Source organism: Bos javanicus, chromosome 19, assembly GCF_032452875.1.
Source record: "Bos javanicus breed banteng chromosome 19, ARS-OSU_banteng_1.0, whole genome shotgun sequence".
Lineage (NCBI taxonomy): Eukaryota > Metazoa > Chordata > Mammalia > Artiodactyla > Bovidae > Bos > Bos javanicus.
This window is the reverse complement of record NC_083886.1, coordinates 23,110,046-23,136,474: the sequence shown is the minus strand read 5'-3', so window position 1 is coordinate 23,136,474 and position 26,429 is coordinate 23,110,046. Positions and strand designations below refer to the sequence as shown.

General features: G+C 54.1%; 1 protein-coding gene across 4 annotated transcripts in view; it reads right to left on the bottom strand.

Annotated features, from left to right (window-relative positions):
- The window catches only part of ABR (ABR activator of RhoGEF and GTPase), a 188,360-nt gene that overhangs the window by 32,661 nt on the left and 129,270 nt on the right, over nt 1-26,429 (bottom strand). For all 4 annotated transcript variants that reach the window (XM_061390600.1, XM_061390603.1, XM_061390601.1 and 1 more), the window contains 11 exons: nt 25,340-25,400; nt 19,883-19,935; nt 19,173-19,313; nt 16,914-17,035; nt 15,074-15,239; nt 10,869-10,991; nt 10,457-10,532; nt 9,875-9,979; nt 9,080-9,154; nt 6,564-6,661; nt 5,968-6,099 (listed from right to left, as the gene is read on the bottom strand). In XM_061390600.1, the coding sequence (XP_061246584.1) occupies nt 5,968-6,099; nt 6,564-6,661; nt 9,080-9,154; nt 9,875-9,979; nt 10,457-10,532; nt 10,869-10,991; nt 15,074-15,239; nt 16,914-17,035; nt 19,173-19,313; nt 19,883-19,935; nt 25,340-25,400 (1,152 nt within the window). The remainder of the gene's footprint in view (nt 1-5,967; nt 6,100-6,563; nt 6,662-9,079; nt 9,155-9,874; nt 9,980-10,456; nt 10,533-10,868; nt 10,992-15,073; nt 15,240-16,913; nt 17,036-19,172; nt 19,314-19,882; nt 19,936-25,339; nt 25,401-26,429) is intronic.

Below are 26,429 nucleotides of genomic sequence, written 5' to 3'. Positions count from 1 at the left end.
GTTTACACATATAGCGCTGTTCAGCCTTAAAAAGGAAGGAAAGTCTGTTGTTCTATCAAACTACGTAGACCAAACTTAAAGACACTGGGCTGTATGAAGTAAGCCAGTCACACAAGGATAAGCGCTGCAGGATTCCATTTACATGAGCTACCTGGAATAGTCAAATTCCGAGAAGATAGAATGCTGGTTGCCAGGGGCTGGGGAGGAGGAATGGAAAGTTTCTGTGTAATGGGTATAAAGCTTCTTTTTGGGAAGATGAGAAAATTCTAGAAATGGATGGTGATGATGGCTACGCAACAATGTGAATGGACTTAACGTCTCTCAAGTGTACACCTAAAAATTATTAAAATGGAAAATTTCACAGTATATATATATATTTTATCACTGTTGAACCAAAAAGAAAGTGGGTCTAGATATTGTCAGATAAGCCAATCTGGGCTCTAAGAATACTCTTAGTTCTGAAGGCAGGGGACTGGCCTTCATGACCTCCTCCCTGAGTGTCATTTCTAATAACTAACCCCTCATAAGCTTCCAAGTAGCCAGGTCAAGAATGTCAAAGAAATTACTCTCCTTTCCCGCTTCAGACACAGGCTTCAAGCTCCAGATGGGAGGAAGACCAGAGGGCGGAGGCTCTCATCAGGCCTGAATGTTGCAATCAGGGCTGGGGGAGTGGGGGGCAGTCGGGGGGAGGCAGGGAGTTATCCCTCCAGGCATCAGGACAGCTGGGGCTTCCTTCTGGGCCTGGAGCCCTGCCCCTGCCTCACCCTGGGGTCTTGAGTTCTCCTATGTCCGGGGAGGGCAGCCCCCAGTCAGCTCACAGGAGTGTAGCTGCCTTCCACCAGGGAGAAGAGAACTGAAGGTTGGGGGCCCGTCCCCAGGCTTCTGGCTGAACTGGGAAAGGGGGAGCAGAGGCATGAAGGGGCTCCTTGGTCTCAGACCCCTCTCCGGTCTGAAGTCAGTGGCAGGAACTGAGCTGTGAGATCCTTCGGGAGAACTCTCCCCTCTGGCCCGGCCGGTCAACCAGGGCTGGATCCTGGGAATAAGCTCACAGGCCAGCGAGCAGGTCCCAGTTGAGACAGCACATCTGGAGCCTGGAGTGGCAGGGCTGGAAATAGACAGGGATAAACACGCAGGAGTCTCCTGGGGCTGGGGAGCCAAGGCGGAGGAAGGGGGCCCTCCTGGCTGAGGGGTTCCTGGGCTGGGTGGGGGCGGGGCAACAAGGAGGAGGTCTGGGGAAGGAAGGGGGTGATCAGAGACGCTCCACGCTGGGGGGATCTTCTACCAAAGTTGCAGCGACAAAGGGCAGACCCCTGAGTCATGGGCTGACATCCCAGTCTGCCACTGCCCCATCCAAGAGTTTTCATTTCCCTCATTTGGCCAGCAGCCGACCAAGCAAGACCGAACTGGGACCAGGATCCCAAATCTGGGGCCCCTGCTCAACCACTAAGCAGCTGTGTGACTGCGGTTATGTCACTCACTCTCTCTGGTCTCAGTTTCTTGCTCCCCGCAAATCAGAATTGAAAAAACACCCTCCAGAATTCCTGCTGACATGAACACTATGAATCCCTCCTCTTCTATTCATTCCTTCAACCTCCCTCTTACTGGCACTGCTCACCATAACTTCAGCGCAGGGCAGGCGGGCTCCTTAATTTCCTGGGACACTCCCTGTGCATTCCTGCCTCCCTGCTCTGGGCCACGTGGGCCCTTCCCCCAGAATCCCCACTCCTTTCTGCTGATCCAGAGCCTGCCCACCTTGTTAGAATAACAGAGCCTTAAAATGGCAATTAATGGGCTGGCCATTATGCAAAATGATTTTTATAAAGTACTTTTGACAATGTAACCCCAAAACAAGGCAATTATAAAGACTACCTTCAGCCCTAGAAAAAAGGAGGTTTATGATAATGTTACGTGAAAATAGAAAAAACAAGATAAAATATGCACTTATCATTAAAACCACATAAAAATCTACATCCCAAGGAAGGGAAAAGGCACAAAATAAAATGGCTGGTTCAGAGGAGTGGGAGTCAGGACGGTTTGTGATTGTGTTTCAAGCCTCATTATTATTATTGCAATTTTTCTTTTAATATAAACACAGCTTTGGGAATCAAAAAAACCCAGCTCTCAAACCTCTCCTACTCTACCTCCTCCTGGAAGCCTCCCTAACTCCTGCCCACCAGGATCTCTCCTCGTTTGAATTCCTGGGGCATAAGTTTGTGTCTTATTATGCAGGGAACAGTGCGGGGAACAGAGAGCCCTGGGGAGGGCCAGGCAGAGGCCCTGGAGAGTTCCACTCTCCTACTAGCTGCCTGGCCTTCGGCAGGTTCCTAAACCCTTTTCTGCCTCAGCTTTCTCAACTTTAAAATTGTGAAGGGGACTTCCCTGGTGGTCCAGTGGATAAGACTTGGAGCTCCCAATGCCGGGGACACAGGTTCAACCCCTGGTTGGGGAACTTAGATCCCACAGGCTGCAAGCAGACAAGCCGGCAGACTGCAACAAAGACCCGGTACAGCCAAAAAGGAAAACCAAGAAAATTAAACTGTGATTACTTTCCTACCCTGTAGGAGACTATGAAGGTCCCCTGGGGTAACCGCTGTATTAGCCCACTGTGGGGGTCAGAGAAAGCTCTCTGATGGGAGGGCTCTTATTCCCAAGCCCCTCCCATCATCATCATCACCCTCTCCATCATCGTCTCTGGCGTCTTGCTTTGTGGCCGAGCAGCCTGGCATATAGGGATACGCTTGTCTTTCCAATCTGGCAGTAGATTCCTTGAGGCTGGGCGCCCACACCTCAGAGCAGCGAGTCAGTGCCAGGCACACAGCAGAAGCAGAGGAAGTCCCCCTCCCCTGCTCTTTCCCGTGAACACTCATTCTGCTTCCTTCCAGGTACACCAGGCAGCAATAAATGTCCCTCGTTGGGAGGTAAGAGGACTCCAGACAAAGGAAGCCCTTTGTTCACCATGTGCCATAGAGCCGGCTTCCCAGGCGGCGCAGTGGTAAAGAACCCGCTTGCCAATGCAGGAGACACAAGAGACATGAGTTCGATCCTTGGGTCAGGATGATCCCCTGGAGAAGAAAATGGCAACCCACTCCAGTATTCTTGCCTGGATAATCCCACGGACAGAGGAGCCTGGTGGGCTACAGTCCAGGGGGTCGCGAAGAGTCGGACACGACTGAGTGACTGAGCACACACACAGGCCACAGAGCAGGATGTGGGATGGGAAGTCGCCCCGGCTCCTCCCACAGGCCACGAGCCACCGCAGTGCCCTTCACCCAGGCTGGGGGACTCCCTGAAGGCCTGGCCCAAGGGGACACAGCGCAGAGGAGAGAGCGGGGCCTTTCCTGCACTGCCAGTAGAGACGCCAGGGCCGCTCCGTCCTTGTCTGTAAATGGGGCGGATGCGACTGTCCTTTTCCCGGAAGAGCTGTTGCAAGGACCACGTGAGAACATTTGGGAACAAGCCTCCAAGAGTGCAAATGCTGGACACACACACTGGTGATTAGCGCTGCTGTTTGTCCGTCACTCCAGGCCGCCCCTTCCTCGCCCCCAGCCTGCCGCTCTGGGGTCCCTGCCCCTACCGCCAACCAGAGAGGGAAGCTCACTTGGGAGGAAATGCCTGGGGTCTCCGGCTGTTCCCTGGATGGGCTGAGAGGAGGGCCTTAGGAAGAAGTGGGGGCCACAGGGGGCGGGCCTTCTCCCCCTGCCCTTCCTTCAGGCCAGCTGAATGGCCCCAAGGCCTCGGCCCCTACTGTGAGGCCACCTTTAGTGCCATCCTTGGCGCCTGCTGAAGGGGCACGGAACCAAGTGCCAGAGGCCGGTGCCAACTCCCTTCCTTGGACACCAGCGGGAAAGGGAGGTGGGAGTGAGCTGTGGGAACAGACCATTCCATGGCTCCGTGGGGCCTGGCCATGTGGAAATGGCTCCGTGTAGCCTCTCCAACCCAGCCCGGGCATCCTCAGAAGGGTGAGTGGACTTCACACGCACGGTGCACCCCCTGGTGGGGACAGACCACCCCCTCTCCACACCCCATCCATAGGAAGAAGGCGGGCAAGACGGTTCCATGGCTGAAGACCAAGGGCTGGGCCTCAGAGGGCTGAGGGCTGGGCGACTTCAAAGCCCTCCAGAGGACACTGGCTCTGAACTGGCCGCTCACAGGCCCAGGTCAGCTGGCAGCAGGAAGGTTTGTGTTTCTTTTAATATCAACTCCCAGGCGTTTAACATTCCTCGAAGCTTAAACACAGAAACGTTTTCCTTACCAGACTGCACTCTCAGCTTTGCCAAACATAACCTGGCTTCTTCCCCTTCCCCCACAACCTCCATCTGCTCCTGTCTCCAAGATGTAATGATTTATGGCGTGTTTCCCCTGGGCCCATGCAGCTGACAGCAGCGAGAGGGAGGGAAGCGACAGGACTGCGAGTCCAGGTGGGGACGAGGCCATCGAGCCCTGGAATCCGGGTTTGCGGAGCCCTGGGGTTGGCGTCCATGGTGCTCCCTGAGCTGGCTGCTCAGAACACCATTTTAACCCTTCCATCCCATAGCCACTAATGGCCTGGAGGGCATGGGCACCGTCATGCTTTTTGGCTGGGCATCTCCTGGGGCCAGATGGGCAGCCCAGGGACGTGGACATGGGGCTCCCAGTCCTTATTCTGCAGGAAGTCGCTTCCCGGGACTAAATCTAGAGCTCGCTCGCATCAGCTCCTGTTCCCTAAATAATGAAGGACTGGCTCCTGGTTGCCTGGCAGCACCATCTCCCTGGCGACGGTGCTGAAGAGTGAGGTGCAGGTCCTCAGCATTAAGAAGGGATTATGCTCAGGAACACTGGGTGTCATGAGGCGGACGGCCGGGCCCCCACCGAATAGTGCCATCTTCCTCGTTCAAACACAGGTGCCTGAGACAGGGTAGGGGGAGCACACAAGCCCCCAAGGGGACACTGCCTCTGAGGACACCCAGCCAAGAGTCAGATACCAAACTCTGCGGCCTCAGCAGCGCATCAGAGGACAAACGCTTCCTGGGAAAAAGCATCATTCAGCTTCAGCTCCTGCACCCAGAGGACACCTGGCACAGCTGCTAAGAAGCCCAGAGCACCCAATGCCCACCGCTCAATCCCAGGGCGTGTCAGTTACGGATTCCCTTGATTGCACGGTCAAAGAATCCACTCCCAAACCAGGCCACTTGTGTGATAAGCACAAGGCCACGCAAGGTGCCAGACAGAATGTGGACGGCTCCACACCAAACGCCACGCCTCCAAGCCTACATCCCCTTGACAGGCTAAGTGAACAGCAACCATCTTTAACAGAATTTCCAAACTCACAGGCTGCAAACAAAGCCCTTTTCCCTACGTACATTTATAAGGCAAAGAAAAAGAGCTGGGGTGGTGCATATATCTGGACTCAGGACCTATCTGGATCTGCTTGGACCACAAGACCCACCCTAAGCCAACAAGCTCCTGGCACAGGCGAGTCAAGCCCAGCAAACCTTGCAGTGGGGTCAGAGGTCAGCCCCTAGCAGCCCAGCTACATCCTCAGCCCTTCCAGTAAAGCGGCACATGCTTGGGGTCTCACTGCTTCCATGGCAGACAGTGCTAATCTAACACAGCATTCACGATACAACCTCAGAATCCTTCTTAACATCGTATTTCTGGAAAAGAGCCATCAGAAGGCCACAGACTGGATGTGTAAACAGTGGCACTGTCATCCTTCCAGGCTACCCTGCAGGAGTGTGGATGACCTGAGTGCACAAAATGCGGAAGCCCAAGGAACCAGGCACACATGGGCTTCTGGGGCTAGAATACGACAGCATCTCCAGCAGGGGGAGAATGATGACCTCGGGGAACTTTGCTCAAGATAGCTGTGAACCCAAGTCACAAAGGCCAATACCTTGACCGAGAAGGTAGAAGAGAAGGACACCTTCCCAACTGGCACTGCCTCCCAGGCACCCTTGCCTTGGTGCCCTGGCCGCGCCTGCTTCTCACCTGAATCTGCCCTTTGCCCATGATCTTATCCACGATCTCATTGTTGTCCTTGTTGACCTTGGTCTTGTCATAGCACTTCTCGTAGCACAGGATCCTTAGGGACTGAGAGCCCTCCAGCTCAATCTCGAACTCCTGGGGAAAGACGAGACAGGATGCTGAACGCCTGCAGCTGACCTGGGTTCCCAGCAAGGGTGGGCCCCACCTTTGCAAGGGTGAGAGGGGGCGAGGCGGGCCCATGAGGACCACGTCATGAGGTCTGGAGCAGCTTCCTCATTCTCTGGAGCTCCGGAGGCCTAGGAATCACTGAGGAAGGGGAGTCTAGACCCTGAACTGTACGCTCCTTATCTCATCTGATCTTGGAAGCTAAGCAGGGTCGGGCCTGATTAGTACTTGGATGGGAGACCCCGAACTATAATATAACCCTGTGTCTAGACACAAACCCAAGATCAGAAGCCAGATGAGCAGGGAGGGGAGGGCAGAGGGACAGAGCTGGCCCAGCAGCAGGCTTGGCCATCCCCAGACAATAGGACAAGAGCGCCGGGAGCAGGGTGGGCACGGTGGGGGATGAGCCCGGGGTCCCGGCAGGGACCACTCACCTCGTCCCACTTGGGCTCTGTTGTGTCCCGGAACACCCTGGTTTTGGCTTTGCTGACAAAGTAGCCAAAGGAATCCACCTCCAGGGTACAGTACAGGTCTGTGGGGACAGGCAGAGACACCGAATGAGGCCCAGGGCTCAGGAACCCAGGAGGGAAGGGGGATCATGCATCAGTCTTCCCAGGGTTCCCGTGGGCGCTCTGCAAATCCACATGCCCGCCCAGCCTCAGGCCCCGCAGCCTGCCCCTCCCTGGGCACTGACTAGGTTGTTTCCCAAGGCAATGGTGTGTGCTGGGGGGTGACTTTGGGGAACCACAGCCAGTCCTCTAGTGTGAATCAGGGGCAGGGGGCGGAGGTCAGAGGGTGGCTGTACATGCCCCTCCCAGGCCCCAGGAGCTACCCAGCTGGGCTGTTCTCCATCAGGACTCTCCTGCAGAGCTAAGACTGGGGAGAGCTGTCCCTCACTGTGTGTGATGGAGACTGGATGTAACCAGGTATCTGAGCACAGCAGGTATCTGAGCAGGGCACAGGTGAACAGGCGAATGAAGCAGAAGGCCTAACGGGCCCCCATCAGAGCAGAGAGCGCGTCTGGGCAGCTGAGAGATGGATGGACGTGAAGTGTCCCTTCACTGGCTCCCCTGTGAGGGAATCCCCATCAGGGACTAGTTCTGGTATAAAAGGGAGGGCTTTGGAGTCGGCCTGTCTGGGTCAAATCCTAGCTCTGCGCAAACCACCCCCTCTCTGTGCCTGACTGCTCTCCTCCGGTCAAGACGATGGTGCCTGCAGGCCAGGCTGGACTGTGTGGACCTGATCAGTTTACTAGGACAAGCAGCCGTGACTGAAGATTCACAAAGCCTGAGTCAGAAGAAATGTCCGAGCGGGTCAGGGGGCTGGCGGAGGGAGGTGAGGACTGGCTGGAGGCCAAGGGGAGACTCTGGAGCCGTAACTCACCCCGTGTCTGAGCACCCCAACCCAGTCTGAGAGGTCGGACCCCTGCTCTGGGGGAGTGGGACGCCCTACCCTAATGGGCCTGCTCCTGAGGCCTATTCCAGCTGACAGGAGGCAGAGAGACAGGAAGGGGGAGACATCTGGTCACCATGGAGACATGAGGGCCCCCGTCCAGCTCAGTGGGCTGCAGACTTGGTGTGTGGAGCAGCCCCAAGGAGCTGACTGATGAGGAATATTCCCAGGCAATGCCCCCATCAGCAGATTCTGTGGGTCTGGGGGCATCCAGGAAACTGGTGCTGTTTCGCCAGCACAGCCCGAGTGATGCGCGAGGGGGTCCTGGCCACACTGAGAGAAACGGTGCTCTAGAGGGGAAAGCGTGGGCCTCGGTGTCAGAAGGCATGGATTCAACTCCATCATCTGTGTGCCCTGCTGGGCCGCCCTGGGAAAGTCCCTGGAGCTTTCTGGCCTCAGCTTCTTTGTGTGACAAGTGGGAATGGCATCAGCAACCTAGAAAGGGTGCCAGGAGGCTCAGAGCAGATAATGCACCCGAAAAAGCCCTGAATGTGCCAACCACTGTCAGCTCACTGGCCACATCTGCATTTTCTCTAACACCTAATAAGGGACCCGGCAGCACAATAGGCATCTGGAAATAAACTACTTCGTTCAGCATTTTGAGCTCTTGTTCATTCAGCGATGAAGGAGACGTGGCTCCTGTCCTCTCAGAACTCACAGTGCATGAAGCACATTTTAAGTGACAAAAAAGTATGACAGGTGCTGCCCCAGGGTGATGGGAACACAGAGAAGGCAGGCAGATTTGCTGCGGGAATCCAGGTGTCACAGAGAATGTTAATTGAATGACTGTTTGCGAGTCAATGGCATACCCTCTGTGTGGTGCGCTGTAGGAAGAGAGGCAGAGGGCAGATCTTACCAGAGGGGAAGAGGAGGGAGGGAGAGGAGTCAGGTTTCTGATCCTATATAATACCAAGTCCTTTTCTTTCTCTGTGACTCAGTTTTCTCATCTGGCAAATGGGAAGAAACTATCAGCTGCCTAACTCACAAATTCCTACAGGGAGAAAAGTTAGATAAAAATGTAACTGTATCTTGTAAAATACTAAGAACTGCACGGACACAGCAGATGGTGATAAAGAAGGAAAAAGAATGTGTAGTAGCAGGGCACTGGCCCTACACATAAAGCTCATACTTAAGCCAGCTCTTAGGTAAGTATTGCCCTTTTTGTAGAAAAAAGAGAAGGCTCAGAGAGGTTAAGAGATTTGCCCAAGGTCACACAGCTTGCGATCTGCGGATGTGGGATTGGAGCCCCATATTTCTGATACCTGGGGGTAGAGAAGGGCTTAGGGCAGAGCAGACTTTGGAGACAGAGCGCAGGGATGAACCCCTGCCAAGAGGAGCTAGCTCCTGGCCTTTAGGGGAATGCCACACCTCAAAGCAGCTGGCAGGGCCCCAGCCTGGGCAGACCAAGGCAGAGCAGGTGGGAGGCCCCATGCAATGGGTCCACAGGAAGGATGAACAACGAAGCCTCTTCCTGGGGCAGGTGGTCATGGGTACTTACTGGCTGACTGCTTAAACCCCTTGGCAGAATGGACGATGACATGGAGGAAGCCATAGAGCCCTGGAGACTCGTCGTCTGCAAGAGAGAAAAGCCCCCCAGGGAAGACGGTGATGAGAGGCCTGCTTCCTCCCCGGCCTCACCCCTGGCTGGTTGGTTACACAAAGGATGGGAGCAAGTCTGCGCCTCGGTCCGACAGCACCACCTGGTGGCCAGAGGAAGAAGCGTCCACAGTCTGTTGCAGCCTGGAGTGCGAGCTGACGCACTCCCTCCACTCAGCCTGGGTGGTCAGTCCACACCTTTCTCCTGGGCTGGAAGTCCCGATCCCTGGGAGCACTTTCCCTCCTCCTATGAATCCTGCCTATCCCACTGCTGCCCTCCTCAGTCTAGCCTTCCAAAGTGGAAATTAACCAACATAAGTCACTCTGTGCCAAAGAGCGGGTCCAGCCTTATTTCTCACACTCTAATCCACACCTTGTGCTCCACCACCACCCTGCCCCAGGCTTAGCCTTCTGCTTCCACAAACATATTAACATCACAGTCCCAGTGCACCAGGACGCCAGATTCTTCTCTTCAGCCAGAGGTCGCCAGGGAGGAGTTGGGCATCATCCAGGGACTCAGCAGAGAAAAACATCTGTTCAAACTCCCTGTGTATCTGGCAACTGAGTCTTCCCAGCTCAGCGGAGCAGAGGTCAGCTACTGGTAGCCAAGTGACCAGCTAGGTGTTTGTGGAAGGCCCTGGCAATACCCCGGGGGCTTGGACCCGCTGATTGAGCAACCTCGGATTCCAGATCTTACCGTCTTTATTGCTGGTGACAGGAATGTTGTGTACAGTCCTAAGTTTGAAACAGGATCCTGTGAGCACCTGGAGCTCCACCGAGCTCAGGACAAAGGCCTGAAGATCTGTAGGAGGAGCCAAGAGAGAGCGGAATGTCCTCACAGGTCCACTAGGACCCACTGCTCTTCTTTGAGGGCTACTTCAGGAAAAAAAGATTAGCTCTAAGGGCAGAGTTGGTCATTGGAAGGGGGAGTAGACACTCAGCTGGGGAGAGTCAGGGGTGCTGCCACAAGGATAAGAAGCGCAGGATCTAATTGGAGAGGTTCATGAATTATGTACATGACAGCAAGACAGACGGGTAACTCTGGGCTCTGGGTCCAGTCCTGCTGACAATTCACTATACATTCTTAAGCAAATCACCTAAATTCTTTGGGCCTCAACTGATCAGTAACATCAGTTAAGATGTTACTGCCCTGGCATTTTACAGAGTAACTAGGATGGCTAAAGAGGAGCCAGTGGACATCAAAGTGCTTGGAAATGCAGAAGGCCCTCTCTTGCCACGGACACCAGCAGCGCAGCGTAGAGCAGAGGTGGGGCATTACCTTTCTTCTGCAGTTTCTGAATCGCTTCTCTCCACTCTGACCTCTCATAGTCTGAGGACAGTAGGAACAGGTAGCTCTGAAGAGAGGAGATGAGAATTCACTAGAGTGACCACAGTCAGACCCGGGACATTTTTGGATTCTGGGGCCCCCAATAAAGCACCTTTGTACCCAGGCACCCCTAGGCTTGGAGAAGAAGGCAGGTGGGAGGAAGGCCTTCCTCCTAGGAAGCCAGGTGATGGGAGTGGCAGTGCCAGTGATGGCCAGCAGAGGGCACTGGCTGTCCATGAGTGGGGGAGGCAGTCCAGGGCAGGAGCCATGGCAGCCTTGTTGGGAAGGTTCAGGGCCAGGAGCCATAGCGAGTGGGCAGCCCTGGAGGAAGGGGGCTGTCTGTCCTATCTCCGTCCTTTCTGACCTTTCCATTCCGATTGTGGATCCGAAACGGGATTGTGGGGGAATTGAGCAGCAGTAAGAACTCATTCTCAAACATCTTCTTCTTCAGGCGTTCGATGGCCCGGCTCTGTCCTTTGTTGGCTTTCTGCAGGGGACAGAGGGCACAGGCAGTTCTCCTTGCACTCGGACTCCACTTGTCACCCTGTAGTTCTACATACAGCATTCCTCTGTACAGTCATCATTTTTTTTCCTATATTTTATGACAATTTGATGTCTTGGGAGGGCCAATCAGCCACAGAAAAAAATGCTCCTCGCAGGACATGATAATTCCTAGGCTACTACATGACTTCCCTGTGAGTGCATCTTTCATGTGCAAACCAGTCAGTCTGGAGTCCACACCCCTTATCCTCTCCTTTAACACAAGCCAGGATTTCTTCTGCCCTAAGTACCCCAGGGCAACTAGATATGACCGCTCTAGCCCAGAGCCTGCTGACTTATTCAATTTGCCAGTCCTAAGCTGTTTCTTGTGGAAAACACAATCTAGGCTCTGGGACACGCACTTGCCATGCTCCTTCTGCCTCTTTTTTTTTTTTTTGCCCACTCAGCATGGCATGTGGGATCCCCAGACGAGGGATGGAACCTGTACCCCTGCATTGGAAGCATAGAGTTTTAACCACTGGACTCTCAAGGAAGTCCCTCCTTCTGTCTCTTGACCAAACCTCATGCTTTCCCACATAGCTCTGCGTGGCGTGGCATATGCCACCTACTCCTGGAAACTATAAGTAATAAAATAAATCTAAGGAATAAAAATCTTCCAGTGGCATCAAGATCTCTGGGCGATCACTCAGTCATCTCCATAAATTAAATTCTGGGTACCACCGAGACGCCCTGCTTAAAAGCAGCACACACCTTTCAGCATAAAGCCCCCACTGCCTCTGGCCCCATGGGGCCTCCCCAGGCCTGGGTTCTAGCTTCCACGCCCACCACACATCCCCTACATCTTCCACCCCAGGCTCACGCTATTATTCCCTGCTCTCTAACAAGCTGCTCCCCATCTCAGCTGTCTCCAGTTTTTCCAGTCTGTATCGTATAAAGGATCCCTTCCCTTTTATGAACCACTATTATGCTTCACATCTCAGTGCCAATGCCATCCTCAAGCTCTACAGCTAGAATTCATCTCTGCTTTTTTTTTTTTTTACCCACTAGACTGGCAGAATTGTGACAATTGCTCACAGCCGGTGCTGTGACACTGTGGGGGAACAGACGATGACACACTGCTGGAGGGAACACGATCGGATGCAAACTTTGCAGCCGTAAACCTGGCGATGAAATGCGCAAGCCCTCTGCCCCAGACATCCTGCTCGTAGGGGATCTGCCGGGAAGAAATAGAAGTGCCGAGGAAAGAAGGAGAACCCATCTAAAGACCCAAATATGTTGTGCCGTCGAGTGAGAACAGGATACAGTTGTGAAAAAGGATCTGACAGATGAAACTGCAAAACGGCACGTGTAGTCTCATCAAAAAATACATACACACACACGTGTAAACACAGGAGCGTCTAGAAGAATATATCTCAAACTAGGAATGATGGGGGGAAGGTAAGAAGTTCTATTCTACGCACTTTGGTATTGTATTTCTTGTTATAAGAAGTCAGTGTGACACTGGGGATTAGGGAAAAAATTAGGCTTAAAAATATTATTGAAAGAATAAATTGCTGCTGCTTCTGTGACTCAGAGAACAACACCGTGCATCTCCAGTGACTCTCATCACGCTGTGTCACGTGTTGCGGTCACACAGAAGAATGTGTGCCTTCTCCACTGGATGAGGAGGTCTGTGAGCATCTGGCACAGCCCTGCAGCCGTCAGTAAGCATGGATTCAATGAAGCAGAAGGCCACGTCTGCACACATGGGGCAGGACGGAGGGCCCAGAGCCTGCAGCTCCCAGGACTGGGTGAGGGACACGCATACGGGATGCCCCTGATGTGCAGATGCTGGCAGACCCAACTGAGGAAATAGGCTCCCCTGAGGCTGGCTGTTTAGGAGGACACCTGTGCTGCTCAGGGGGCTCCCTCCGGGCAGGTGTACCCCAGTCCTAGACACTGTGAAAGTGAAAGCCGCTCAGTCGTGTCCAACTCTTTGCGACCCCGTGGACTATACAGTCCATGGAATTCTCCAGACCAGGACACTGGAGCAGGTAGCCTTTTCCTTCTCCAGGGGATCTTCCCAACCCAGGGATCGAACCCAGGTCTCCTGCACTGCAGGTGGATTCTTTACCAGCTGAGCCACAGGGGTAGGACATTCTCATGACCCAAACATCCCTGGGTTATTACTGTGGTTTTCCTCTCCTCTGTTCAGAGAAAGATATCTGGGTTGAAAGAATCCTTAGAAGCCATCTGGGCATGTGTCCTTCAACAACTTTTCATAAAGCACCTATTTATTACATGTTAAGTAGTAGGACATAGGGGACTTCCCAGGTGGCACAGTGATAAAGCATGTGCCTGCCAATGCAGGAGATGCAAGAGACGCTGGTTAGATTCCTGGGTCTGGAAGATCCCCTGGAGTAGGAAATGGCAACCCACTCCAGTATTCTTGCCTGGAGAGTCCCATGGACAGAGGAGCCTGGCAGGCTAGCAACTGAGCATTAGCGCACAGAACTGAAGAAAACAGTCCCCTCCCTGGAGCTGAAATTCTAGTGGGGAAGAGAGACAGCAGAGTGTGCAATAACAACTCAGCATCAATAAAGCCAAGCAAAGAGGTAATCATCAAGAACCAGGAAGCCAGGCACCCAACCGAAACCCCCAACAGTGGGGAGACATCGGGGAAAGCTCATCTGGGGACGCGAGGCCTAAGCCAAGCCTGGATGGGTGAAGAGAAGCACGCACCCAACCGAAACCCCCAACAGTGGGGAGACATCGGGGAAGGCTCATCTGGGGACGCGAGGCCTAAGCCAAGCCTGGATGGGTGAAGAGAAGCACCAAGGCCAACTAACCAAGCCCCGCCATGCTCTTCTTTCCATTCCTGGGGAAGGTTCCTTCTGGGTGTTTTCCTCTAGCCACTGTTTTCAAATATAATGAACTTAAGGCTGTACATTTTCCTCTAAAGAGCACTTTGGCTGTATCCCCTGGGTTTTAATATGGAGTGCTCTCATTTTCATGCAGGTCTAAATAATTTGCAGTTTCCCTTTTGATTTCCTCTTTACCTGGAAAGTTTTAACTTCCCAGGTATATAATTTAACTATATTCTAGTTGTTGACTTCTAATTTACTGCATTGTTGTTTGTGAACATGACCAGTACACTTTTTTTTTTTTTTTAAACTTGAGATTTCCTATTCCAAAAAAACTGACACTTCTGAATTGTGGTGCCAGAGAGGACTCTTGAGAGTCCCTTGGATTACAAGGAGACTAAACCAGTCAATCTGAAAGGAAGTCAACCCTGAATATTCATTAGAAGGACTGATGCTGAAGTTCCAATACTTTGGCCATCTGATGGAAGAGCCAACTCATTGGAAAAGACCCTGGTGCTGAGAAAAACTGAGGGCAGGAGAAGGGGGAAAGAGAGGATGAGATGGTTGGACGGCATCACTGATTCAATGGACATGAATTTGAGCACACTCAGGGAGACAGTGAAGGACAGGGAAGCCGGATGTGTCGCAGTCCGTGGGATCACAAAGAGCTGGACGTGAACTTAGCAACCGAACAACAGCAAAACGCAGCCTAATACATGTTAAATTATCTGTAAATGTTCCATGTATGTTTGACAGAATCTCAGTTCTCTATCAGGATACAAGCTTCTGTGCATTTTTAGACCAAGTGATCTCCAAAGCCGCCTCTGTTTATTTATCTGCCTACTCGACCTGTCAATTTCTGAGGAGACTCCCAGGCCCTTCCTTTCTCACACATCCTGCTTTTCCTTAAGAAGACTTTTTCTCCTCTTGCTCTTGCAGTGTTTGGCATACACTGTTCCCCAGGAAACGTCCCATAATTAACCCCACTAAATTCTGAGCACTGACTCCTTGGCCCGACTTCTATCTGCCCAGTGCTCATGTGTCATGGTCAGACATGTTATCTTGAAGATTGTAAAGAAAGGCCTTCCTCTCTTACATCCTGCCTCCCTTGTCAGACTCCCAAATTTTATCACTTCTTCCTCCATTTCCCTGGCACACCCAATTCCAAGGTCCACAATGAAAATGGCCACCTTCTCAGCCCCAGCTGATGCCAGGCTCTGCTCACCTCCTTCTGGATCTCACTCTTAAGGGCAGAGATCTTCATTTTCATGTCCTCCAGCTCGTGGTCTGGGAAGGGGTGCACCTGGGGACTGGCTTCAGACTCCTCAGGGGATGGAAACACTAGGTCAGCCAGGGGGATGTACCATTTGCAGTCATACTGCTGGTGCTTCCTGCAAACAGGTCAGAGGGAGATGTGAGCCACGGAGGAACTGGATCTTCAGGCTCGAATCACTAGAACCAAAACCACCTGACAGGGACTGACTGAGAACTCGTCACAGGCAAGAATGATCCACACCCTGAGGAGCCTGATCAGGAAACATTCGTGGAATAATGGTAGTCAGAGGGTCAGGCAATGGCAACCCACTCCAGTGTTCTTGCCTGGAGAATCCCAGGGACCGGGGAGCCTGGTGGGCTGCCGTCTCTGGGGTCGCACAGAGTCAGACACGACTGACGAGACTCAGCAGCAGCAGCATGGTCAGGCAGCGGTAAGGGCTCTGGACCTCCAGCCTGACATTCTTCTGGCCCAAGACGACTGACATTCTTAGGCAGCCCAAACCTCTAGTGTCTCAGCAAGAGTGGTCTCTCCTGTTCCCCATCCAACTCTTCCTTCCCTTCCAGCTTCTCTATACATAACTTACATTCTTTATCTTCTTAGCTAGAGATACAATACAGATGTAATTTTGAATGCCACCTCTTATCAATAGAAGTCACATGGGATAATGAGTTGAGGATTATAAAGCCACATCCAAGTCCAACGAGAAATAGTGCTGTGATCCACTAGTAATGTCTGCCGTGGGCAAAGGACTTAACGCAGAGGTATGTGTGCTTACGACTGTCACCTCTGCTTTAGAATCATCTCAAACGTCATCCCCTCTACTGAAACTCAGAATAATAGCTTCTCCTTCTCTCACTTTCCCCAGGACTTCGCTTTGTACCTCCCTGCAATATTAAGCCTGTGGCCTGCCTCCCTCAGCACACCATAGGTGGTAAGAAAATAAGGCTGGAAGACCGTAGGAATACATATTGAAGAACCCCGTAGGAAAACATATTGAAGAACCTTTTCTGCTTGTGACAGAGACACTCTAGTCACTGGGTACAGAGATGGAGCTCAAAAGCAGCTTTCAAGTCAGATGAAGGTTCAAATCCTGTTTCCTCTACTTTAGTTCTATGACCTTGGGCAACTTATTTCACTTTCCTAAGCCTTTTTTCTCATCTGTGAGATGGGGATAATAATACCTACTTTGTGAAGTCACTGGGGAGATTAGAAATAATATATTCAAAGCATTTGTCATGGCACCTGGCATGGCACAAGCACTCAATAAATGGTAGAATCAGATTTAATGAATATTCACTGAATTGCAGTTAGCAAAAATTTAGAGCTGTCTAATAAAAGGAGAATGCTTAAGTAAATTATGGCATATCCACTTGTAACATCATGCAGGAAAGTAAAATGATGATTATGAAGATTAAGCAGCAACAGGGAAAATGCTTATGACGTGAAATGGAAAAAGCAGAGCCCCAAATTGGGTATTCACTCTGATTACAAGTATATGAAAAAAAAAAGAACATTTAAAAAAAACTGGAAGGAAATATAGCAGCAGGAGACTGATGCTTATGTTCGGGTGGGTGACAGGGTTTATTTCCCACCCCCTATAATTTGGTTGTATTATATTTATAATTAAAACCATGATTTATTTTTAGAAAAAGGCTATGAAGTAAAATAAAATTAATTAATATGTTTTTAAAAAGGGGGAAAAAAATGCAGATGGCCCCAGGCTGCTGACAGGCTCCACTGGGGGGTGGGGTCTAGTTCCCCCCGCCCACCAACCCCCCTGCACACTCACCCCGCTGATGTCTTCTTTAGCTTGGCGCACAGGAGGACGTCGGTGAAGAGGAAGACGTGCCGCAGTTTCCGGGAGCCCTCTGACACTTCCACTAGGAAGCCGTCCTTCACCAGTTGCCGCGTCTGAGAGAGACCCACCCCCGCCTGCTCAGGGGGGTCAGCCCAGGGCCCAGCCTGCACCCATCCAGCTGTGGGGGTGGGGGTGGGGGTAGGGCTCCAGGGAGGGACCATAGTGCCTGGTGGTTAGCAGCACTGGCTTTGGGGTCAGGCACCCAGGCTTGGGGATTCCAAGGTGGCACAGCAGTAAAGAATCCACCTGCCAGTGCAGGAGACGCAAAAGATGCGGGTTTGATCCCTGGGTCAGGAAGATCCCCTGGAGTGGGGAATGGCACCCAGCTCTAGTATTCTTGCCTGGAAAATTCCATGGACAGAGGAACCCGGCAGGCTACAGTCCATAGGGTTGCAGAGTAGGACATGACTGAGCTCATAGCTAACACCTAATCTACCACGGGCTTAAATCCAGACTCTGCCACTTCCTGGCTGAGATCCTGGGGGTAAGTTCCCCGACTTCTCTGAGCCTCAGTCTTAGCATCTGTAAAATGGAGACAATGACGTTGGCCCCCATAGCATAGGAGCCATGGTATATGTAGAAGAGTCAGTAGAGTGCCTGGCATGTAATATATGACCCACAAGTGGTAGCTTTCCATTTCTCCGCAGCCCTCAACAGCTCATCCCTGGATGGACCCACCTGGGTCATACATACCCCACCCACCTCCACCCTAGAAACGCCTCCCTAACTCTGCCTAAGATGTTGATCTTGTTACAGCGGAACTTTGATCTGCAGAACCACTCAGGCCTCTGCTTCTTGAGTGGCTTCTGCAACCCGCCTCAGGCGGCTGGATGGGGGACCCTGGGCTTCCCTCCGTGGGGCTGTCGCAGTGTCCTGGGGATCCTGCAGCTGTCTCTACCCTGGGCTCTGGCTGGTCTGGAGCATTTCGCTCCACGCGTAACTTCCAGAGCCTCCTCCCCACCACCCTGAGCCCGCGGGCCTCTGTGGGGCTGTCACGGTCTGTCTCAGGCTTCTCTGTGTGACCTATATATGCTGCGTATGTAGGTGAGCACGTAGAGAGCACACTATTAAAACAATCCCAAACTGGTCGTGCTCGAGGGCCTCTGGAGATCTCTCAGACATCCTTAGAGTCAAACCAGCTGGTGACATTCCAGGGTCTGCAAACCGGGGCTGGGGCTACATGCAGGGACAGCGCGCTGGTCCCATTAGCCAATCCCCAGATCCTGCCCCTCATTACTTCCCTCCCCAGGAGACACTGGAACTTCATAAACACTACAAAGGAGCAGAAAGGCAGCCAGCCTTCACTCCTGAACGCCACTTAATTACCTCTTCTGGACAGGAAGCTCCATATGTGGGTCAGGCTGCTGACCCACGCAGCTAACTGTCCCTCTGATTCTTCAAATTGCTTCCCCTCACTGAGGCACCCCCACTCCTCTAGCAAAAAGGGCCCCCAGGGAACTGGAGCTGCTAGCCACATCCAGGCGCCCACCTGGGACAGTTCAGTCACCTGGCAGCTTCAGCCACCTCTCCCTGACTCTCCAAGCTCCCTCTGCCTGAGCCATTATTTTCCAGAGGACCCTGAGGACACCATGCTGCCCAGAGGAGGTGGCTGCATTCAAGAATGAGACAGACAGAGCCCTGGTGCGGGGGTCAGTGTCTGAGGCTTGCTGACAGAACACCCCAGCTATGGCTGCGGTCCTCAATCTTTCCAGCACCAGGGACTGATTTCGTGGAAGACAACTTTCCATAAACGGAGGGTGAGGGGGATGGTTTCGGGATGATTCAGGCTCATCACATTTACTGTGCCCTTTATGTCTAGTCTAATGCTGCTGCTGATGTGATAGGAGGTACCAGTCCACGGCCCAGAGGTCAGGGACCCTGAGCCTCTGGGATCCAGTTCCAACACTGATAGCCAAGAGACCTTGTGCGGGAGACCTGGAGAGACTCTCCAGGCCCCAGTTTCCTCATCTGCCTCCGTGGACCATTATGAAGATTAATGAGATGCTGGACTTTAAGCGGTTGGCCCAGGACCTGAAGGCCTGTCCTTGGCTGGGACTGAGGGGTCAGGGTTGGAGAGCCACCGGGCATCGGGCGGTGGTGCCCATGTGTGCAGGACAGCAGGGATGGGCGAGCTGGTGCCGGGCACCCTCCTCACCCTGGGGGCCAAGCCCCACTAGATCCTGAGCTCACCTCCCCCTTGGGGGTTGTGACTGCAGTCCGGCGGGGGTCGATGTCCTCGTTGATGCTGGACAGGAAGTTCTGGGAGATGCGGAGGGCATCCTGTAGCAGCGGGTAGTCTGGATGGTCCACAGGTGTGTGCTTCAGCAGGTCCTGGGAAGGATGGGGTGGTGAGATGGGCGAGCGGGGTGGGGCTTAGCGAGAAGACAGCGGGGAGAACTCAATCCGCACTGAAAGAATTCCAAGGGGGCAACTAGGGACCTTACTCTGACTCAGTCATGCCTGCAAACGCTGAGCTAAGAATTAGGGTCAGAGCAGCAGGGCAGTGGCGCCCCTTTATTACTGCTGCAGTCGTTATTCTTCTCCCTGGTGGTGCAGACCAGGTGGAGTCTCCTCTCACCAAGCAGCTGGGAGAGACACCCCCCACTTACCCTACAGCTGCTCCAAGGACACTGGAGACCAGGCAAGGAATGAGGAGGCAGGAAGTGCCTGCCTCCCAGGGAGCATTTGGCCAAAAGTCAAGCTTAGTGGCCAAGCTATTTTTAGGCCCTGGGCCCATCAGCTGGTCACCACAGGCCAGGCAGGTGCAGTCAGGGCCCAGGGACCCTCTGCCCAACTCCCCGCATGGGCTGTTGTCAGTGACTCCGGCGCTTGTGCACCCTGGGCTCAGTCTCCCACCCACTCCTAAGCCCTCCCTGGCCACTTGGCAGGGAGACACTCACGTGTAGGACCAGGGTGCTCCTGGTGACTCGGTCAATGGGCTTGTAGAGCAGAGCTGTTGGGGAAGCAGGAACAGGGACAGGTCAGATGAAAGACAGGGAGGAGTTTGAGACCTGAAGGGTCAGCCTGTGCCCCGAGCCGCCTCCCTCCCCTGCATGGATGTCCACTCACAGGAGGCCAGAGTGGATTCCACAGCAACCACGCCTCCATTCTCACCCCAAAAGACGGACACACAGCTCTGGTGACCTCGGCCCCTTCCACCCACCTCATCTTGACTCCCACTAGACATGATTTCTTGAAGGGCTATTTGTCCCCCAGGCCTGTCCCAGCCTGACCAGGCTCATAGCAGACACAGATGCTCCTCTGGACTCTCTGCTGAAATCACACAGCCTTACCCCTAACAGCTCCGGGACAGTGGGGGTCACACCCAGGACCCCAGACTGCAGGAAGGAGACACTGTTTTCCCAGGGAGGGAGGTGTCCCCAAACCCCATCATTCTCATATCCCTCTGGTCCAAGGCCTGGCCCCACCAGCTGGGAACGTCATGCTTCGTTCTGACCCATGTTGTTGACCTCATCTCCACGAGGAAGACCCCTATCTGTGCCCTCAATGCCCTCCTGGCTGAGGACCAGGGAGGCACGCCTGATGGCCACGGAGAGGCTCTGTTCTCAAGTGGCAGCTGATGGGGTAAAGATTTCCGAAAGGAATTCAGGTGGGGCTTTGAGTCAGAGAGCCCCTGAAGAGGCTTGGAAAATGCAAGCTCAGCAGGACCTCCCCTCCCCACAACACCACAGGCCACACCCTTCGGCGACCAGGATACCAAATGAGGATGTCCAGGATTCAAGGGAACAGGTGAAGGCGGCAGCTGGCCGACCAACACTTCCGAACAAAGCTCCTGCGGCAGCTGCGCCCTGACCCTCCCAGCCTGGGTGGTTCAGCTCCGGGCCTGCACCTTTGCCCACGGGGTCATGACCTCTGCCCCCCTGCTGAAGGAGCAGTAAGAGGCAGGATGCTGGTCTGGGGAGGAGGTCCAGAGTGGGTATCCCATGGGATCAGGCTGTGACAGGTACCAGGGCTGACACTCATGTCCCAGCCAGCCCCCAAACCAAAGAGTTCCCCAAGGCCCTGGATATTAATACCCTGCGCATTGCTAAATGGTCACTTGGAAACAACTGCTGGCTACGGAGAAGATGCAGTCTCAGCGGTGTGCCCTGAGCCTCATCGGCTGGCTTTGCTTGGCTGCCCGTTAGAATCAGTGGGGAACTCTCAAAAGATTCAGATGCCTCTTTTTCCCTCTCCCATCAGCTAAACAGCAGGCTCTGCTGGGCAGAACCCAGGCATCAGCATTTTTGTGGATTCTGAGATGTCATAAGGGTTGAAAACCACTGCTTCAGGCAAACACACCTCCCATGATTTATTTGCAGCCCTTTCTTAATCTAGCAACTTCTAGAACCCCTCCCTGTCCAAGGGCAATGGGTGCTAGAATGGACAAGATCAGGTTGGCCTATCCTGGGCCAATGAGGATACAGATCGGTCACCAGCCCAGGAGGGGCAAGTTCTGAGGCTGTCTAGGGCAGCGGTCCCCAACCTTTTTGGCGCCAGGGACTGGTTTGCTGGAAGACGGGAAGAAGGGCATGGTTTCAAGGTGATTCAAGTGAATTGCATTTATTATGTACTCTGATTTATTATTATTATTACATCAGCTCCACCTCAGATCATCAGGCATGAGATCCTGGAGGTCGGGGACCCCTGGTCTAGGGTACCCACCTGTGGCTCAGCCCATCTGCAGGGCAGGGGGAAATCACTCTCTGAGAACCCGAGACCCAGAGAAAATCCAAGTTCAGCAGACACCAGCCAGGGTGGGCCTCGAGTTCCTGCCCAGAGAAAGTTGATACTGCAGTGTCAGCCCCCTCCATCCTTCTGCTGGGTCCCAGGAGGAAGAGGTTTCTGACTAAGCTCAGAGGTCTGCACAAATGGCAGGTTGGGTTTCAGAGGGGTTATTAATATGCCTCGAGTCACCTCAAGAGTCCACTTGATTGTGGCCATGGAATGAGTCCTAATGTATCAGCCCCAGATTGGGGAGGGGCAGCTGGGAGGAAGGTGGGGAGAGGCCAAGAGCAAGGACAAGGCCCCAGGGCCGCGGTCAGATATGGAGGGAACCAGGGCGGCCGTGACCCACACCTGCTTCCCCTGAGAATGCAGAGTGCACAGCTCACCCCCCGCCCCATACACACCTGCTCCCTGCCTCTGCTCCTCCCCCTCTCCCTGCTCCTCAACATGTGGTTCCCATTTCTGGGGCACACACCATTGACCAAGTTGCAATGCCCGTCTCTCCCCCTCCTCCTAAAAGCCTTCCCCAATCAGGACTTTCACAACCAACATTCACACAGCCTAAAAGACAAACCATGACCTGTGCAAGGTGGGCCTCTCTCTAGCTTGCTGAGTACTTTACTCAGTGTCCAATGGCACTGTTTTACATGTGCTATTTCCTTTTAATTAAAAAAGGAAGGGACTGTCCTGGTGGTCCAGTGGCTAAGACTCCACGCTCCCAATACATGGGGCCCTGGGTTCAACCCCTGGTCAGGGAACTAGACCCCACATACCGCAACGAAAGATCCTATGTGCCACAATTAAGACCGGGCACAGCCAAATAAACAAATAAAGGAATAAATACACTTTTTTTTTTTAAAAAAAAAGGAAAGCAATGATCACTAGTCCTATTTTACATATGCAGAAAATTCTCCAAAGTACAAAGAAGTTTTATGTAACTTGCTCACAATCACAAAGCTGTAAGAGGCAGCTGGGTTTTGAATGTAGGTCTACCACTGCTCCCTAATTTTGAGCCGTCCCCCTCCATGGGGGAGGGCAGCACCAGCAGAAGCCCAGCGGTCCTTGAGAGGGTTCTGGGAAAGATTCATCAAGGAGTGGATGAGCTGGCCTCTCTTGTTGCCAAGGTGAGCCCCCTCCTTAGGGGCCTGAGTCAGACTCCCTTTGCCTCCCATCCCCCCCAACCATGTTTGGCATGGAGCCCTGGAGAGTGGACATTCGGTACCTAACCACTAAGGCAGACAACCACAGTGGTGGTGGTTTAGTTGCTAGGTCCTGTCCGACTCTTATGACCCCATGGATTGTAGTCCACCAGGCTCCTCTGTCCATGGGATTTCTCAGGCATGAATACCGGAGAGTGGGTTGCCGTTTCCTCCTCCAGGGGATCTTCCTGACCCAGGAATCAAACCCAGGTCTCCTGCATTGCAGGCAGATTCTTTACTGACTGAGCTATGAGGCAAGCCCAGAGTGAGCCCTAAGTCACTCAGCCTCCCTCAGACGTCAGACCAGCACCCTTTGGAGGGGCTGAGAAGGTTCAAACAGTGTGGTCAGTAAGGGCCCCTTTGCACCTAACCCCTCACACTTTGAAGCTGACTTCATCTCAGGGGTGGAAGAAACCCTGAACTTCAGGTCCTGAGCCTGTTTCACTAAAACTAAGCTTCCTTTTTGGGGAAGAAAGAGGAAGCAAAGGGCCGACTGTTTCCTCTTTAGAGAAGCAGAGTGGAGACTTGACCAACTCCCTGGCCAGATCGAGAAGGGCATTTCCCCTCCGATCTTCAACCAGGCCAGCTTCAAGTCCAGACCGTCAGGATCTGAGCCGAGGGGTGGGGCCCAGGGCAGCCTCTGCCTGCTAACTAGTGCTCCCCGTGCTGTCCAGCTGGGACAGCCAGAGAGGGACGACTTCAGGGTCTCTCTCCATCATGAGCAGTCTTCTATACAGGACATCTAAGAAGGGGAGGGGACAGCTGATTGTGCACAGAGGTCGCAGGGAAGAGCCCAGAAAACCTCAGCATCGCTCCTCCAGCAAGCTGCCGCCCGCCTCTGTTCAGCCTTCAACAAGGAGCTCCAGGTTACCACGGAGACATGAAAGCAAAGTGACTGAGAGAAGCTGAGACAAAACGCCTGCCTGGTGGGAGGGAAGACGGTCCTGAAACCAGCCGCCTGCCCTAGGGGCCCAGAGCAGCAGGCCGGGGGCATCACTTGACCCTTATGCCCCTGCCAAAGGCAGCCTGGGTCATCCCGAAGGTACCTCTTGCCTTGGAAGGCGGGGCCTGCCGGCTTCCGGACACCTACCTCTTTGCCTAGGCTGGTGCCAGTCTCCTCTGAGCCGAGAACCTGGGTGGCAGCACACACCTGTCTCGGGACCCCTGTCCCTGAGGGAGCTGCAGAGGATGCTCCGTCTGCCCCCTGGCCCCCCACCCATCATACAGTGGGGGTGTGACCTTCACAAAGCAGAACCTGCCACGCCCCCCTCTCCCACCAGCACTCACCGCGGACCTTCTGCACTAAGCGACAAGACCTCAGCTCAAGGGTCTCCAGTGGTTAGAACGAACCCCCTGGGGGCTACCCAATTCCTTCCTGCTCCCAACCATATTCACGTTCTCCAGTCGCCTGTGCACAGAGCAGAGAGCCAAGGCAGCGTGTGCGCTCCAAGCACACAATACCCTGGTCGCTCACCATCCTCTCCTCTCGCCCGAAACAAAGAGACTCCCAACTTCTCCCTCCAGCAGGAGCTGGCACCCTCCGAGCCCAAGGCACTGCCATCTGGACCATCTGGCCCTCTCCGATCGGCCCCTGCTGACCCCTCTCCAGCCCCGGGGTGGCCACCCCTGCAGGTGCAGCCTTGTCACTTTTTCTCCTTGACAGCCTCTCCAGGAAGTTGCTCCTAGCTTCTGGAGCTGAGCCTCGAATTCCCCCCACAGATCCTCGGAGGAGCCTGGCCCCTTCAGCCCGGTCCTCCCATTTCCAAGCCCCCTCTGCCTGGAGGGGCCCCCAGACTTCAACTCCAGGTTGGAAGCTGGCCGCCCGCGGCTTAACACAAGTCCAGCCACTTGTTCCCCCTCCCTACCCTGCTGCCCCCCACCCCCCCTTGCCGGCCACATTTCCACCCCTTCCATCCACCCACTCCATCCGGCCCCCAGAGGTGGGAGGACACCCCCACCTCCTGCGAGAGGAGGCCTGGGTTACCATAGGTGCAGTTACAGCAGAAGCGAATGATGAGAAGTATTTCCATGGCAGCCTGCGTCCCCGTGGCGGGAGCGTGCGGCCATCGCTCCGGGCTCCCCGGCTCCCCTCAGCGGCCCGGCCACTCAGCCACCTTCGCGGCTGCGGCTGCACAGCCTCCAGAACCAAGCAGCCGCTTCTGAGTGCGCCTCTAGCCAGGGGGAGGGGAGGGAGGGCGGCGCGCGTGGAGCGGGGAGGAGGAGGGGAGCGAGGCGCCTGCTGGCATCCTAAGGAGGAGCACGTTTGTAGCTGGCCAGCTGCCTGGGGACAGAGGCTGGATTCCTCCTCGCGTGCACGCGCTCACACACACACACACGCGCGCGTGTGAGTACGTGTGCACACACCTACAAGCAAGGCACAAAGCCAGACAAAGGAAGGTGACTGTTAATCCAACCCTTTCCCCATAGTACCTTCCATAGTGACTGACGTGTGGCTGTCCCTGGAGTCCTTGGGACCTTTCACCTTGAGTTCCTGCCAAACAGAGGAGAGGAATCACTCTACCAGGCCCAGCCCCACCCCGGGCCTCCCCATTCCCCATGGTGAACACAGCAGGAAACAGGGCTCTGAGACCCAGGGGTGCAAACAGGAGCAAAGAGACAAAGACTAACAGACATGGGTGGGCTCTGTTCTGCCTCTCTGACTCCAGAGCCCCTGGCCACACCCGTCAACTCCTGGAGCCTCCTAGGGTCCAGTGGCTGATGCAGGCAAGAAGGAGGGGCTCTGGGGACCAGAGAGGACTGTGATCACAGTCAGTGCTCCTCAGGCCTGTCCCCTAAAGCCCCTCCTCAGCGACTAGGAGGGCCTTCAGAGGATGAGCAAGAATGGGACCACCCTTTCCCCACCCCCAGCAGCAGCCACTGCTGCACAGCAGCTCAGGGCACACAGGGTTTTAGTGGACAAGCACCAGCATACCAGCTGGTCTTTGGGCATGAGCAGCCCTGGAGAGGAGGAGACAGGGGTCCCACACGCCTTTATGGGGGCAGCAGGGACGTGGTGCGCCTGGGGCCGAGAGGTGCAGGGCAGTCCGACCTCTACTTCACCCATACCGAGAAGGACTCACCCAGCCACCAGCCCCAGCTGCACTCCCCACCTACTGTGCCTGGGCTGGACATCCAAGCCCACAAACTGCCAGGAAGGAAACAGCAACACCCCCCCTGGATGCCACACAAAGGGACAGGGGTGCTGGCAACAAGCCCCAGGAATGGCTTATCTGATCCTAACCTCTTTCATCTGCCTTCAGGACAGAGGTTCCAGCTCCGGCCCTTTGCCAGTAGACCAGTGTGGCCTGTAACTGGAGTCGTAACGCAATCCCCACCTTGGAAGACTGAGTACATGGAGTGGGGGCTCCCAGGGGACTGTCAGCAGGAAGGCGGGGGTGAGGTGAGGCCAAGGTCAGGTACCAGGTGATGCTGTCTGCTCTCCCTGGCAGGAAATGCCCAGGCCACGGGCACTCTACATTTGCTACTCCTGCCTCAAGCTGTTTCTAGACAGAGAAAACCC